At 35.8% G+C, this 17,274-nt stretch overlaps 1 protein-coding gene across 5 annotated transcripts in view; it reads left to right on the top strand.

Moving 5' to 3' along the window:
- The window catches only part of FNDC3A (fibronectin type III domain containing 3A), a 222,412-nt gene extending 205,601 nt beyond the window's left edge, over window positions 1-16,811 (top strand). For 3 of the 5 annotated variants that reach the window (XM_017873774.1, XM_017873775.1, XM_017873778.1), the window contains 7 exons: window positions 3,021-3,134; window positions 3,867-4,016; window positions 4,124-4,407; window positions 4,504-4,716; window positions 8,223-8,389; window positions 9,884-10,011; window positions 14,131-16,811. In XM_017873774.1, coding sequence (XP_017729263.1) covers window positions 3,021-3,134; window positions 3,867-4,016; window positions 4,124-4,407; window positions 4,504-4,716; window positions 8,223-8,389; window positions 9,884-10,011; window positions 14,131-14,445 — 1,371 coding nt within the window. In that variant the 3' untranslated portion in view covers window positions 14,446-16,811. The remainder of the gene's footprint in view (window positions 1-3,020; window positions 3,135-3,866; window positions 4,017-4,123; window positions 4,408-4,503; window positions 4,717-8,222; window positions 8,390-9,883; window positions 10,012-14,130) is intronic. The other 2 variants (XM_017873779.1, XM_017873776.1) reach the window with 2 other exon arrangements.
- The last annotated feature ends 463 nt before the right edge of the window (window positions 16,812-17,274 follow it).

The following is a 17,274-nucleotide window of genomic DNA, read 5'->3' as shown; positions in this document are numbered from 1 at the left end:
GTGAGCTGAGATCATGCGACTGCATCCAGCCTGGGTGACAGAGTGAGACTCCGTCTCAAATAAATAACAACAAAAAAAAAAACTTTTAAATGACACATTTATATTTGGAATTTTGGCTGGGCACAGTAGCTCACACCTGTAATTCCAATACTTTGGGAGGCCGAGGCTGGCAGATCACTTCAGGCCAGGAGTTCAGGACCAGCCTGGCCTACATGGGGAAACCCCATCTCTACTAAATATATAAAAATTAGCTGGGATTGGTGGTGCCCACACCTGTAGTCCCAGCTACTCAGGAGGCTGAGGCACAAGAATCGCTTGAACCCAGGAGGCGGAGGTTGCAGTGAGCTGGGATTGTGCCACTGAACTTCAGCCTGGGCAACAGGCTTTTCTCAAAAAATAATAACAACATACTTGGAATTTTAAAATTGATGGGTTTTCAAATTTATTGTTTTAAATTAAGAATTTTTGAACTAATAAAACTATCTGCCATAGTTCATTAATTTTTACATGAAATACTTATTTTCAGGATGATCTCAAGATTACTTTTCACAAAGCAGGCATATTGTATCACCATTTTGCTCTGCTTGGTAAATTTGCCATCTAGGATTTTTGGGTGTTATTCATGTGAGATTAAAGCATATTCTCTAGCAGTTTCCTATAGCTACAGGTTTTGTTGTTTTTTTTGTTGTTTTTTTTTTTTTCATTCTAACAGGATATAGTTACTATGAGTCCATGAAATATAATGGAAATGTGAATAAGGAGTTTACTGAAGACTTTAAACATTTGAATTTTTTTTAATTGTGAATATGATAGAAACCGGTAGTGTTGAGCAGTGCAAATATTTGAAGTGGTGATTTGTGAAATAGCCCAGCATTGCCTTAAACAAAATCACAGTCTACTTCCTGTTTTATACATGTGATAGTATAAAAGGTTTCTTTTTTGTTTTGTTTTGTTTTTCATTTTCTGAGTTTTATAGATTGGTGTATAGCTTTAAACTATATAAAGTTTTATGGAAAGATTTTTTAAACTTATTAATATAAATTTTAAAGTTGATATAATTAAAGTGAGTCCATCTTCTGTTTATAAAATGCAAGATTCCTTAACATTTATAATTACACAGATGAAATAGTTTCTATAAGGAAGTTGGAGTTTTGATTTTGCCCTTTATAGATGTTAGATTGTGCAGATTTGTCTGTATTTTCTCACCATATCCAATAATACTTTTCTCATAAGATTGGTTTTCAAGAGCCGTATTAGTTGTTATAATTGATTAGTATATAGTTTAACTTTATTCATCATATTTATACTGTGGATTTATGGCCAGAGGTTGAGGTTATTTCAAGAGAGTTGATGACCTTCATTTAAAGGCTAGCTAAAATCAGTGCTGTAAACCAAAGGAAACATTTACATTTGTTTCTGTTTGCCACATATAGTAGCCTTAATTTTTTACTTTGTTATAAAACAGTTACATTCACAAGATTAGCCTGAGATATTTAATCATTGTGATGATACAATATGGTGTATATTCCCTGTGCAATCAGATTTGGAGGAAAAATGAAGGACTTAACATTAACTGAAGTCACTGATACTCTGAATAAGTATGGTCAAGGAGTAAACTATTTTCTTTTGGAAAACTTTTGAATTTTATTTTAAAGTATTATACTGTTGTTTTTAGGGCCTAATGGTTACATTGAATAGTTGGTTTCACCTTCTTAAGGTTTATTACCAATATTCATGAAACTTGATACGTTAAAATCCCTACCCTTTGGTAAGTCTACTGCTATTTATTAACATTTTTATAGGTGATTAATGCATGTTTTTTTCCTAAATTAAATATAATTTAAATAACTTGGAATAATTTTCATATTAAATCTTTGTTAACAACTGAATTTTTCCATAGAGTTTTCTGAGAAGTTGAGTTTCTTAGATTTTTGTAGCTGGCTGGGCCCAGTGGCTCATGCGTGTAATCCCAGCACTTTGGCTCAAGCAGTCCTCCCTCTGAGACAGGAGGACCACTTGTGCCCAGGAGTCTGAGACCAGCCTGGGCAACATGGTGAAACCCTGTCTCTAAAAAATAGAAAATAGCCCAGCATGGTGGTGCACACCTGTAGTCCCAGCTACTTGGGAGGCTAAGGTGGGAGGATGGCTTGAGCCCAGGAAGTCGAGGGTGCAGGGAGCCATGTTTGCACCACTGCACTCCTGCAGTCTGGGTGACAGAGCCAGACCTTGTCTCAAAAAAAAAAAAAAAAAGAAGTTGACCTAGCTCTTAAAGATGGGCATTTGGCAAAACTGCCTGACACAGTGCAGTAACAAGTAGGTTTACTTCTGATCATTATAATGATGCGCCACTGTTAAGTGAAAATACCAGTGTATTGGGGCTTTTCTTTTGCTAATGAGCTTTAAAAAATTGGTGACTATAAATTTCTGTAATTGTTCTCCTATGTGTCAGGGAATGAATTTGCCAATACTGAATAAAATGTTTTATATTCCAGGTAATGTATGTTAAAAGTAATTATGAGAAAGTGAGCTTTTAGCATGGAACAGAAAATCAAATTATGGTACAAAATAAATATAAATGTATAGAACAGTATGTTGGTAAAATTTGATATGGAATATAATGCCTAAGAAAGATTCGTGAAGTATTAAAAAATTTAAAATAATTTACACCTATCATCTCCCATACCTTTAATTAGTATCAATTTCTTCACTCCTTATATTTCTTCTGAATTATTCCACCCACCTAATTCCCTAATGTCCTGCCCTTCTTACAAAAACCAGTTCCTGAAGAAATAAGGGGCAGAAGAAAGTATAAGTAAATGAAACTTTAAAATTTCTCACACCTTTACTCTCATGATTTTAAGTCTTTTATTTTATGTGAATACTTACAGAATTATGACCAAATTAATCTTGAAACACAGGGAAAAGACTTTAATTATTAATGAATCTTTAAATATGCAGTTCTCTGCAATCAGTGGGCATTTAAGGGTGAAAATAAAACACTAGTTACATTTGTTTTCTAGTTTGGACCATTTTCAGAAAAATGTGATATTACTACAGCCCCTGGGCCACCAGATCAGTGCAAGCCACCTCAAGTGACATGCAAATCTGCAACTTGTGCACAAGTGAATTGGGAGGTATTGTAATTTCCATTGACTTATATCTACTTTCTTAAGTGATTAGAATAGTTTATATAAAAGAATAAAGATACTGTTCATTTTTACCTCCTGTATTATACAGAGCAAGTCCTAGTTTAATTCACATGAGAAACAGTGACTTCTTTTTCCTCTTTGAAGAATTTGAGTGTGGTATATTTGCATTACAGATATTTAGATTCCTGTTCATTATGTGCTTTGTATTTTTATGAAAGGCTTTGTCTCAGTACTGAGATACTTCAGCCACTGGTAAGTTTACTGTTCAGAACAGACATACATAGGAATTAGTAAATTCTGTTTCTCTTATATTTATCCAGTACACATCACCAGTGTACTTACTGTGGATAGTAATAATCAGTGATGACAGTTATTATATTTTCAGTTCCCTTTGAAATTTAACAAAACGTCTGTATGGTTTTAACATTTCATATTATTAGAATTATTTGAAGTATATGTACCTTAAAACACTTTCTAAAGTGACTTAGTCATATTTCTACTTCTAATTCAAAACAGTTACATATTTGACCAATCTTAAATTCAGATAATCTTAATGAATAAAAAATGTAAAATTGAACAGTTTTGATTGTGCTTAAAAGTTTTAAAGAAATTCAGAAGCAATCTAGTTTTACATGTGGTCAGGTAAAGAACATTTTTGGTCAAAAGCTATTTAATCTACATCAAGACTAAGACCTTTATACTTTTGTTAATTTAAAGGTTCCTTTGAGTAATGGAACAGATGTCACTGAATATCGATTGGAGTGGGGAGGAGTTGAAGGAAGTATGCAGATATGTTACTGTGGGCCTGGTCTCAATTATGAAATAAAAGGACTTTCACCAGCAACTACCTATTATTGCAGGGTCCAGGTAAAGATGATCAGTACTTTATCACTTAACTCTATCCAGAGTTTTATATTTCATTGGCATTTTCATGGTTATGACTTTGTTAACTCAGAGGCTCTGTTAATTTGTAGGCTCTCAGTGTTGTGGGTGCAGGCCCTTTCAGTGAAGTAGTAGCCTGTGTGACTCCACCATCAGTTCCTGGCATTGTGACCTGTCTTCAAGAAATAAGTGATGATGAGATAGAAAATCCCCATTATTCACCTTCTACATGCCTTGCAATAAGCTGGGAAAAGCCTTGTGATCATGGTTCGGAAATCCTTTCCTACAGCATAGACTTTGGAGATAAACAGTCCCTAACAGTGGGAAAGGTTACAAGCTATATTATCAACAATTTGCAACCAGATACAACATACAGGTATACTCTAAATATTATGTTGATTTTTGCCTAGACCAGAGAGACACTTTAAATAAAACAATCATAACCAAACATTTTTTCTTATGTGGCACTTAGAATACGAATTCAAGCCTTGAATAGCCTTGGAGCTGGTCCTTTCAGCCATATGATAAAATTAAAAACTAAGCCTCTCCCTCCTGATCCACCTCGTCTGGAATGTGTTGCCTTTAGCCACCAGAACCTTAAGCTGAAATGGGGAGAAGGAACTCCAAAGACATTGTCAACCGATTCTATTCAATACCACCTTCAGATGGAGGATAAGAATGGACGGTAGGTTTTTTTAATTGCTTCTTTATATAGTTTCTTAGGTCTTAAGTATATAAATTTCTGTAACTGTTAGAAGTAGGCCAGGTGTGCTGACTCACACCTGTAATGTCAGCACTTTGGGAGGTTAAGGCAGGCGAATTGCTTGATCCCAGGAGTGCAAGACCAGCCTGGGCAAGATAGTGAGACCTTGTCTCTAAAAAAAAAATTTTTTTAATGAAGTAAGTTTTCAAAAATGAAGTCAAGATTGTCATACAAAAGTGTGTTTTTAAAACATTTGAAAACACAATGTAGATTTCCTATTTATAATTTGTGAGTGGAATACCAAGAGAAAAAAATAAGTGGGCTACTCTTTCATTGTTTTCTCTAATCCGTTTACTGTTTTCATGATAATAAAAGACACCTAATCTTGGATACAAAATAAACTCTTCAATGTTTATTTCTAGCAGGACACAATTTTTTTTTTTTTTTAAGACAAGGTCTCGCTCTATCACCCAGGCTGGAGGGCAGTGGCACTATCTTGGCTCACTGCAACCTCTGCCTCCAGGGCTCAAGCCGTCCTCCCACCTCAGCCTCCCAAGTAGCTGTGACCACAGGCATGGGCCACTACACCTGGCTAGTTTTTGTATTTTTAGTAGAGATGGGGTTTCACCATGTTGCTCACGCTAGTCTTGAACTCCTGGGCTCAAGTGGTCTTCCCGCCTCAGCTTCGCAAAGTGCTGAGATTACAGTCATGAGCCACCATGCCTGACCAAAACAATTTTTTTTTTTTTTTTTTTTGTGAGACGGAGTCTCACTCTGTTGCCAGGCTGGAGTGCAATGGTGCGATCTGGGCTCACTGCAATCTCCACCTCCCAGGTTCAAACAATTCCCCTGCTTCAGCCTCCCGAGTAGCTGGGACTACAGGTGCGCACCAACCACGCCCGGCTAATTTTTTGTATTTTTAGTAGAGATGGAGTTTCACCGTGTTGGCCAGGATGGTCTCCATCTCCTGGCCTCATGATCCACCTGCCTCGACCTCCCAAAGTGCTGGGATTACATGCGTGAGCCACCACACCTGGTCCCAAAACAATTTTATAGTAAATTATTATGATTGTTTCTGGCCTCTGAGATTCTTGAGGGCAGAGATTATGTTTCAATCTTTTCCACACCCCTAACACAGGGCCTGCACACTAAATGAGTACAGTTCAGTTTTTCACTGTGTGATCTCAGTTAGATTCTGTGATTAATTATCTCGTCCCTTTGCTAATCTCTATCTCATTCAGATTCTTTCTGTGCCTCTTTTACATCTTCATGTACCTGTTATACTATTTCCTATATAATGTGCCATATACTGCTGCACTAAATCATGTATTTGAATTACAGTGTTAACTCTGAATATTTGTAACAGTCATTCTAATGCCAACTAGGGCTATTTATTCACATTATATTCCATATAAGCAATGCCACATCCTCCCACAGCTGTTAATCCTTTAATATTTTAAGAATTTTGAATTTTGCTTTTCTGCTTTTCACTGAATATATTAGAAACAATGTCCATATCTGATGGACTCAGAATACTAGTAACAGTTTTTCCCAAGATTAACTTTTTTGGCCGGGCGCAGTGGCTCACACCTATAATCCCAGCACTTTGGGAGGCCAGTGCGGGTGAATCACGAGGTCAGGAGATCGAGACCATCCTGGCTAACACAGTGAAACCCCACCTCTACTAAAAATATAAAACAATTAGCCAGGCATGGTGGTGGGCGCCTGTAGTCCCAGCTACTTGGGAGGCTGAGGCAGGAGAATGGCGTGAACCCGCGAGGCGGAACTTGCAGTGAGCCAAGATTGTGCCATTGCACTCCAGAGCCTGAATGACAGAGCGAGACTCCGTCTCAAAAAAAAAAAAAGATTTACTTTTTTGTGTTGTTTGTATGTTAGCCACATATTCAACAATGGAATGTTCATGGTGCTTGTACATAAGTACTCTCTATCAGAAATACTTATACATTTAAAATAACATGGAATAATTTTGTATACTAGTATATCACCAGTAAGAACATTACACAGAACAAACACTATTGATCATTTCCTAAAATCTATGTATCGATGAATGTTAGCCTTTGTTCTTGGCAGAATTTTATGTAATCTTTGTAGTCTTATCTCTACAAAGAGATTATTTGCCTTATAGAGGTTTTTGATATAGCCATTTATCTTTCATATATGTTGCTATTACTGGGCAAATTAACTGTTTAAATTTTTTTCCTCCCCTTTCTAGCATACATTTGGGGTAGTGCAAGAAGGCTTACTGGAAACAGGTCTAATTAGTGTTTGGTTGAAAGATAATAGAATAAAGATTCTATTAAATATAAATTCTATTCTATTATAGAACTTCCAACTTAATATTCAGCTAGCATCTAGAGACTTGTTATAGGGTATGAATATGGCTCATGGCCTTTGGTTGTGGAAAATAAAGAAATTAAAACCTTTTATGATACTGTTAATTTTAATGCACACATTTAATAAATTAAATCAATTTCATATCCTTGATGACTTCCATTTGCTTTGATTTTCACAACTACATATACTTGCTGTGAGGATGGTATCATAATGATACTTCAGCTGCTCCCTGATCCAGATTTTGTCATTGTTCAGCTTTTTTAAACAGTGGTATTACCACTATTTTTTTTCCTGTCATTAAAAAAAAAAATTTAGAGATTGAAAAGGCAAGGCTTATCCAGTTACTGCTTATTGGAAGTACTGTTTCTTCCTGTCATTAAGTATTTCTTTATTTTTAACTTGACTACAATTTTCACACTGTTAGCATTGAATAAGCATTCATTATTCATTCTCTAATTTCCCAGAGTTTTAGAAACATCCAATCAAAAATATTGGGATGCATTCAACTTATAGGTAACATATAAGGAGAAATATATATGATATTCAACTTCATTGAACAGTTCAAGTGGATGATATATTGGAAATTATATATTGTCATACTGCTTTTGTAAATCTCTAGAAAAACATCACCAAGGCAACTAAAAATCTGCCTGGGAATTGAGAATTCTTTTTTTTCCAGATAAAGACAAGGAAGATTAAAATAGAAACGTAATCTCATAGCTCAGCTCTCTATGCCATACTTGACAAATTTTATTAATATGACTTTAGTTAGAAATAATTCGTAATGAAAATTGTGATGCTCTGAGCATCTTTTAAAATGTACATTAACAAAATCGTATTCAGAAACAAAGCTAAACTGGAAGCCTGAGAAGAAACAGTTATGGTTGGATATGAAATTTAGTAACAGATTTTCAGTAAATCATGTCAAATTGGGAAATTTACCAGATATCCTATTTCTCTTCATCTGATGAAAAACAGAGATTTATTTTAGGTGACAAAGAGTTCCTGGCATCAAACTTTTGGCGTAACTTATCACTCATAAATAATGTTCCTAAATAAGTGTGTTTATACTATTTTGTAAAACATTTTCATAAGGTAGTATAAGGTTTATCTAATAGTTATTTCCATTTTAGGTTTGTATCCCTATACAGAGGACCATGTCATACATACAAAGTACAAAGACTTAATGAGTCAACATCCTACAAATTCTGTATTCAAGCTTGTAATGAAGCTGGGGAAGGTCCCCTCTCCCAAGAATATATTTTCACTACTCCAAAATCTGTCCCAGCTGCCTTGAAAGGTAAGTTATACATCCTGAAGTTATTTTCTTTTATAATAAATTACTTTTTTTTTTTTTTTTTTGAGATGGAGTCTCACTCTTTGTCACCCAGGCTGGAGTGCAGTGGCACGATCTTGATTCACTGCAAGCTCCGCCTCCCGGGTTCACGCCATTCGCCTGCCTCAGCCTCCTGAGTAGCTGCAACTAGAGGCCTGAGCCACCATGCCCGGCTAATTTTTTGTATTTTTAGTAGAGACGGGGTTTCATCGTGTTAGCCAGGATTGTCTCAATCTGCTGACCTCATGATCCGCCTGCCTCGGCCTCCCAAAGTGCTGGGATTACAGGCGTGAGCCACCGTGCCGGGCCAATAAATTACTTTTTAATGTATTTTCCTAAATGCTTTGTTTACTAATACTAAAATTTAGCATCCAGTGTATGTCCACCGGTTATACAAAATCATATAGGCAAGCCCAACTCTACTGAGGGTTCCATTCAATAATAAAAGCTGTTTTATCTGGCACGTTCATATTCAGACAAGTACTGGCTTTTGTCACTGATGTTTTTAATAATGTAACATAAAAATACTAAATGGAATAGGTAGGCTGGTTTTCTAATTAGGCCATTGGCTTAAATAAAAAAATTATAAACTCTGATTGTTTAAACATTTTGAGTTGTTGATATTACATTCATTTAGATTTCAGAAGGAAAGCCTGGTCATCTGTTAATAAGCAAAACAAATTCTTCATTAATGTGGGTTTTTCAGTCAATTTTACACACACATGTACACATATTTACACACATTTGTATATACATTTATCTTTTAATTTTAGAGGGGTTCTTATTTTAAAGTGACTCTGGCAAGGGCTGCACTCTATTTTTAGCTGAAAAGTCTATAAAGTTAATTGCTCTGAAGACTAATCACAGAGACTTCTAGAACCATATCCTGGATCATGTACTTAAACAGAAGAAGCAGAACTCTTCTTGAATAGTCTTTCTAATAATATTGAGAGTTTCACTGAGTCCTTTTTCTGTTTGCTATCAAGTTTAGGGTCTCTTAGCTTTAAGAAGAATGCTGACTATAAGCAGGGCACAGTGGCTCACACCTGTAAGCCCAGTGCTTTGGGAGGCTGCAGGGGGAGGCTCACTTAAGGCCAGGAGTATTGAGACCAGCCTGGACAGCATAGTGAGACCTGCCTCTCTACAAAAGAAATTTTGAATTAGCTGGGGATGGTAGCATGTGCCTGTATATGTAGCTGCACAGGAGGCTGAGGCTGCAGTGAGCTATGATTGCACCACTATTCTCCAGGCTGGGTGACAGAGTGAGATCCCATATCTTAGAATACAAGAGTGCTGATTTTAACCTCTTTGGATGCAAATTTCAAAAATTCACTGGTACTTATTTCAAGTTTATAAGTGGATTTTAAATATTTGTTGATTTTATTAAAACAAGTGTCTGCATGATGTACCAAATTAAAATCAAGTGGAACATATTTTATTTATATTTGTTTCCTACAGCACCCAAAATAGAGAAGGTAAATGATCACATTTGTGAAATTACATGGGAGTGTTTACAACCAATGAAAGGTGATCCAGTTATTTACAGTCTTCAAGTTATGTTAGGAAAAGATTCAGAATTCAAACAGGTATGTACCAAGATATTAATTTGTGGATGCATATTTTTACCCTTTTTTAATTTTTATGTATTTTCAATGTAAGATTTGGCCATCTTTACCTTTCTAATTCATAAACATGTATTCAGTATATATTATATTCCAGAGATCTCAAGATTCCAAATCTTTTCAGTATGAACTACACTTGAACAGATTATTTATTTATCTGATAAGTATTCATTGAACTCTGTGCTGGGCACTCAGGATACAGCACTGAACAGAAAGTCCCTTGCCTCCATGGAGCTTACATACATTCTGGTGGAAAAGAAGACACTATAAGCAAATGAACATGCCAATATATTGTCAGATATAAGTGCAATGGAGAAAAAACAAAATTGGATAAAAGAAATAGGGAGTAGTGGAGGCGGAGGGCACTGAGTCTTATTTCATTTGGGGCACTCAGCTGACATTTCAGCATGGCCCAAAGGAGATGACTATGGGGAAAAGAGTGTTCCAAGAAGATGTGCTGAGACAGGAACATGCCTATTAAATCTGATGAACTTAAAGGAGTCAGTATGACTGGGATGGAGAGAGCAAAGGGAAGAGTTGATAAGGTCGGGTAGTTAATCCTAAGGGGCCTATGGGTGGTATGGAGTGATGTAGGGCGTAATAGGCCATACTGTGGCTTTTACTTCACGTGAAATGAGAAGACACTGGAGGATTTTGACAAGGATATTCATGTGATCAGACACAAGGTTGTTTTGATTAGTGTCAAAACTACAGTAGGACAAGGGCAGAACTAGAAAGACTAATAAGGAGGCTTTTACAATAATAGTATTAATAATAGTCATAATGCAGTGCCATAAATATGGCATTAGGCATGAAGTTATAATGGAATCCTAGAGGAAGTGTCACCTTCCTAGCCAAGAGGTTTCAAAGATAGCTTTCTGGTAAAGCAAGAATAGCAGTCACATAGAGTGGAGAGTTGCCAATGTTTGTTACAACTTTTATGAAGAATAAGCTTTTATACCACTCCAAAGACTAATTTAATAGCTATACATTTCATCTGATTTTCCCTTTTTGCTGTAACCTTCTTAATTTTGAGGGCTTTTAAGCTGGGTTGTTTTCATTGTGTCTTATATTTTCCTCTTCCATTAAAAAAAAATGATCATTTGTTTTATTCCAGTATTGTGCTGTTGTAACTACTCTGTGTAATATCTTAACTGAAATTACAAAAGATCCAAAGAGTCAGATTAAATCTGGCATGCAATTGTTTTTCTTTATTAAGCCATCTGCAAATTGCCATGATAATTAGATTTGAAATGTAATTTACAGATAAGTAGGTTTCCTTCTAAGGAGGAAGCAAAATTAATATTAAAGAAAATATAATTATATTACACGTTTAAAGGAAATAGGGACTCCACATTTGAGTAGTTTATGGATAAGCTTGAGGCTTGTTTGAATGACTTTTCTTGGGTGTATAAACCATCTGAAATTAGCTTGAGCAAGTTAATCTGTTTTCTTCAGTCCTGTATCTACAGCCAACTGTGTCTCTTCCTGCTTAGATGTCTTCCCACATCTGAAATACAAAATTGAATACTTGATCCCATCATCTTCCCTCCCAGTATCTCCTCTCCAACATCTTTACTTCATCAGTGTCATGGACACCAATATCATCTTGGTCTCCAAGCCATAAATTCTTAGATGAATTTTTTTTTCCTATCAACTCTTAATCAGAAGTTGTTTCTAAATCCATAAAACTACATCAGGGCCTCATCACTTTTACATATAGATCAAGAATCCCTGTCCTACTCAGCTCCCTTCAGTCCTTCACACAGCCTCATGATTACAATTCCATAAACACTGTTTTAATGTCACACACCTACAGTGGTCCCTTTTGAATTTTCAAACCTAAATTTCCAACAGTGTAATTAATGTATTCTTCCTGTCTGTACCAGATCTCTTCATTTATCACCCTCATGCCATTTGTTGAGGTTTTTCTTTCTTAACCTAATACTGCCAGGCTCATGGAATGGTATATGAAGACACATGGAAAATATAAAGACAAAATCATCCATTATATCCATAAGACAAATACATATTTTAATTTTACTAAATTTACTTCAGTGTATGTATACAATTTTACACTACTTTCTCATACAACATTCTGTTTTAAGTGAATCCTTTTACAGGTTGAAGCATCCCAAATAAAGTCCAAAATTCAAAATGTTCCACCCAAAATCTGAAACTTTTTGAGGATCGACAAGACACTCAAAGGAAATGCTCATTGGAGCATTTCCAATTTCAGATTTTTAGGTTTGGAATGCTCAACTAGGAAATATGCAACTATTCCAAATCAAAAAAATTGAAATGCTTCTAGTTCCAGGCATTTCATATAAGGAATACCCAACCTGTACCATCTCCCAAACATGGATCATTTCTACATTCTACTCCCTGAAACATTATGCATCCTTAGAACTAATGCATAGTCACCATTTTCGTTCAGATTTATCTTAAAAGCTTCTTTCAATAAGTTCCTTTATATATTGTTATCAGCATCCACATTTTTATTTATTGCCAATAATTCACTAATTTAATGGCCTTTTATTGAGTACCTGCTATATGCTGGATTCTGGAGATAGAAAAATGACACAGAGATCTTACTTTACTTTGAGAGCAAAGCCATATGTAAAAAAATTAGATTTACAACACAGGTACAATTGAGGCAGCTAAAAGTACTTGAAAGCCCCCACGTGTTGGTTCATCTGACTTGTAGCCCACCAACTAGCTGGAGAGACTCAACTGACAAGTCATTTAACCCTATGAGGCTTTTTCTCAACTACAGAATGAGTGGCGGGGCGGAGGTTTCTCATTTTTGGAAATGATAGCTCCTACAGATTGAGCATTAGACTGCATGCTGAACACTGCACTAAGTGCTTTAACAAGCATTAGTTCATTCCATCCTCATAACTGTCATACATGTTAACTACTAGTATGCCTGTGGTAGTTGGTCTAAAATCGCATCTGGAGTGTGAAGTGGTAGAGCAGACCTTGGATGCCAGGGATGAACAGTTCCAGTATATATCTTCTTAACCCATTTATGCCTAGTGTTCCATTATTGGAACACTAAGCTTGTGGTAGTTATTTATATCCAACTGATCAAGGTTATTGCCAAGGTCTGATTTTCACCAAAAAAAAAAATGCAACCTCTGGCATAAATGGGTTAATTACTAGACACTCCCCTGAAAATCCGTGGAATTTCATTCTTTTTATTTCCCTTGTAAGGCATGGCAGAGGAGGTCCTATTCTCTGATTCTAAGTGATCTCCCCTCTCTGGAGTTTATACAGTGATTTGCCATAGGCACCTATAGAAAGCTCCCCTTATTCATTTGCCATTTCATTCAACAGATATGTTTGAAATTGTATGGAAATCTATCAGTTATACAAAGACATAATGGGGGAAGCAAAAGTAGACACTATCCCTTCTTTGATGGAATTATTTCATTAAAAAATGACTTCTGGCCGGGCACGGTGGCTCAAGCCTGTAATCCCAGCACTTTGGGAGGCCGAGACGGGCGGATCACGAGGTCAGGAGATCGAGACCATCCTGGCTAACATGGTGAAACCCCGTCTCTACTAAAAAATACAAAAAACTAGCCGGGCGAGGTGGCGGGCGCCTGTAGTCCCAGCTACTCGGGAGGCTGAGGCTGGAGAATGGCGTAAACCCGGGAGGCGGAGCTTGCAGTGAGCTGAGATCTGGCCACTGCACTCCAGCCCGGGCGACAGAGTGAGACTCCGTCTCAAAAAAAATAAAAAATAAAAAAAAATAAAAAATAAAAAAAAGCAGGAAAATGCTTGAGGACTGATTTTGCTTGTTCTCTAGCTGCCCTGGGGCACATCTGCACTCCTTAACTCATCTGTGAACCGTATAAGGGTAGATCTCACATCCTCGCTTTTGAAATTTCTCTTGCCCCTATGCAACAAACAGATAAGTACTTTAATGGATAGATATTTTTAACATGTCATTTAAAAGATAAAATCAATGGCATTCACTGGCTTTCACATCAAAAACGATTCTAACACTAGCCAGTTTTAACACATTTTCTGTCCAACCTTCACACGTAATTCTTCCTTCCAATAATTTATTAACAGATTTACAAAGGTCCCGACTCTTCCTTCCGGTATTCCAGCCTTCAGCTGAACTGTGAATATCGCTTCCGTGTATGTGCCATTCGCCAGTGCCAAGACTCTCTGGGACACCAGGATCTCGTAGGTCCCTACAGCACCACAGTGCTCTTCATCTCTCAGAGGACTGAACCACCAGCCAGCACCAACAGAGACACTGTGGAAAGCACAAGGACCCGACGGGCACTGAGTGACGAGCAGTGTGCTGCCGTCATCCTTGTGCTGTTTGCTTTCTTTTCCATTTTGATTGCCTTTATCATTCAGTACTTTGTAATCAAGTGAAAATGCAACTTTATTTTTTAACTCTATTACATTTTATTTTATCATGTACTAAAATTATTTCTGTATTGCTTTTATAAAAAACAGTGGCATTTAGCACTGGCATTGAGACTATAGCACATCATTTTTGCCATTTTCAGTGCTTATATTGTTAGGTAGAGGCTGGCACTTTATTAGAATGCAAGCCACAAAAATATCAATTTGGGTTTTTTGTTAGGGTGGGTCTTCTTTCTCTCTCTTTTTTTTTTTTTTTTTTTTTTTTTTTTTAACATGCCTTCCTATAGAAAAACTTTCTAAGAGGCAACAATTTAGAATGGATATTTTGACCAATCGGCATGAGTGTAACAGTGATAACCTGATCTTTTTGTTTTAAAGATTATTACCAAGTGAAAAATCAGAATGAATAGAATTTACACTAACATGCTATATAAAATGTTAAAGTCTGATGCTGTGAAAGCAATCTAGTGCTATATTTCTACCTCCTCATTTGTCTTAATTATTTGGTAAGTGGGATTATGATGAGTAACTGGAGGGGCTTAGAAACAAAAACTGGATGAAAGAGTATGCATGAAGTAAAGCTTCTTTGATAAATGTGGAGTTCTTCATTATAAATATATATTCATGAATTCACAGATAAGTACTTAAAGAAAGCACAGACAGTTTACTTGGCCTAAAATATTTTGATGTTTACTCAAAAAGTACCTCTTCGGGTCTTGAGAACATGGAAAAGAACTGAGTGCTTTTAAATACTTTTTAGAAAGTAATCATAAAAGTAAATTGAATTTCAAACCTATTTGGTTTCTATTTTGTGAACCTTTGAACTATATGTACATGTATAAGGGTAACAAGTGTACACATACAAACATAACAAGTGTAGAAATATGTATTACACACATACACTCACTCTGTCGGGTATAGGCTAATTTTGAAGAACTCCCATATGTTTTTGCTGCTTCTCCCATAACTGCTGCCACCACCATCAGAATTCATAATCAAACCTAACCTTTTTGTTTGGGGCACCAAATCTGAAGACAAAATTAATTTGCACCAGTAAACTTCAAGCTGCTTTCTTTCTTGAAAACTAAACGTTTAATGTATAATGTCTGTTTGGATACTGTTCCAAATTGTTGATTGCATGTGGTTAATGTTGCATTAGAGCACTTTGCAATTGCATAATTCATTAATGTTTTGTGAGCTTGCATTTGTGAGTTATTGGATGATCAGATTGAATTTTGTCAAGTATCACATTGTACATCTTGCCTAGATGTCAATGACTGCCAGTAATAATACAGTTTATAATGAAACTATCTACAATTCTTGTTTTAGCACATCTGTTATCCGTAAAACACCTGTAACTAGCTTTTTTAATTTATTATTTGAATTTTAGGATAGCAAATCACTAATTTTTAGTTGCTGAAGTTGGCATTTTAGTGATTGAGCACTTCTGTCCGTCTTTGAAAAAAGAACATATGTTTTGTGCTTTGAAGATCTCTGAAGAATTTCTTTTATAATAGAATGGGCATGTATTGTAACAGTTTTATGTCAAATGATCTGTGCTGTAGAAAAACATTAACCCTTGTTCAAAAAAAAAATGGATAAACTTGGCCTTTCTAAGTGGTAAGAATGACCTGTCACTATAATATACTGTATGTTTACATTTTATTTAAATTTAATCTCTTATGTATAGGGTGATAACCTTCCCCCAAAACAACAGTGATTGCGATTGTTTTCTAGAAACTTCTTTAAAGTGCCACATTTGGCAGTACAAATGAGTCTGAGTGTAATAGCCCAGAGATTTATATATAGTTGAATGTCTAAAATGGTAAAATGTGCCACTGTGTCAAGTTACAGTGGCTTATGTTTTTCATAGTAATTCAAATGAACCTCCTATTTTTGATAGTAAATGTCATTTAATAGTATACTTGCCATTTGAGCCTCACTGCAAAATTAGTGCAGAGGAGAAAACAATTTTAATGTAATCTTGATTTTACCTCATAGACTGTACATTCCAAAACTCTAAACTTTTAAAGATTATAGATACACTACCAAACATATCACCTTAAAATTGTATAAGGCTGAATGAACTTCATACAAATGAAAAAAAGCTCATAAAAATACCTAAACTATGTAGCAAAAGTATCTTTAAAATCCATGGAAAATAAAAGTTGTATCATTCTTTTTGAGATATGTTTATTGTATTCATATATATTCATTATTTGCTGCCTGTTTAAGAAAATGAAATGTTATGGTCTCCCCTCTTCCAATGAGCTTAAAACATTTTTCCCAACAGTATACAAATCTTCAACATGAGAGGATGTATATTTATTATATAAAGCCCAGTAAAGAATGAAATTAGAAGTTTTATCCTAGTGACTTGATTTTGTGCAACTCATGAAATATCTTACTTCCTTTCTGTATATAAAGAATACAGTGAGTCTAAGGTAAACTTCCCAGTGGGAAGAAGATCCCTAACCTCTCCTTGCCTTTCCCACATCCCTATTTTCTAGTACCTTCTTTCGCCCACCACCAGAGGCCCAGAACCTTCCTGTTAGTGGCACTGCTGGGTCTGCCTTCCACCAGGAAATCCAACATTCTCTCACTCATCCCCCATTAAAATTTCCATCCCAAGGACTTCCTCCTGGGGACGGACACTCAGTGCTTTTTTTTTTTTTTTTTTTCCCCCTTTTTTAATGGGTGAGCTAGTAAGTTTTGTGTTATAAATATTTTACCACCATAAAAAAAAAAAAAATCCTTGAAAATTCACTGAAGAAACCAGTATGGAAAGAGGAGAACTCAATGTTTAAAATAAAGCCAACTTTTTTTTTTTTTTTT

This window comes from Rhinopithecus bieti, unplaced genomic scaffold (assembly GCF_001698545.2).
Source record: "Rhinopithecus bieti isolate Rb0 unplaced genomic scaffold, ASM169854v2 scaffold_7398, whole genome shotgun sequence".
Classification (NCBI taxonomy): Eukaryota; Metazoa; Chordata; class Mammalia; order Primates; family Cercopithecidae; genus Rhinopithecus; species Rhinopithecus bieti.
The sequence above is the reverse complement of the archived record's forward strand: the minus strand, read 5'-3'. Positions and strand labels throughout refer to the sequence as shown.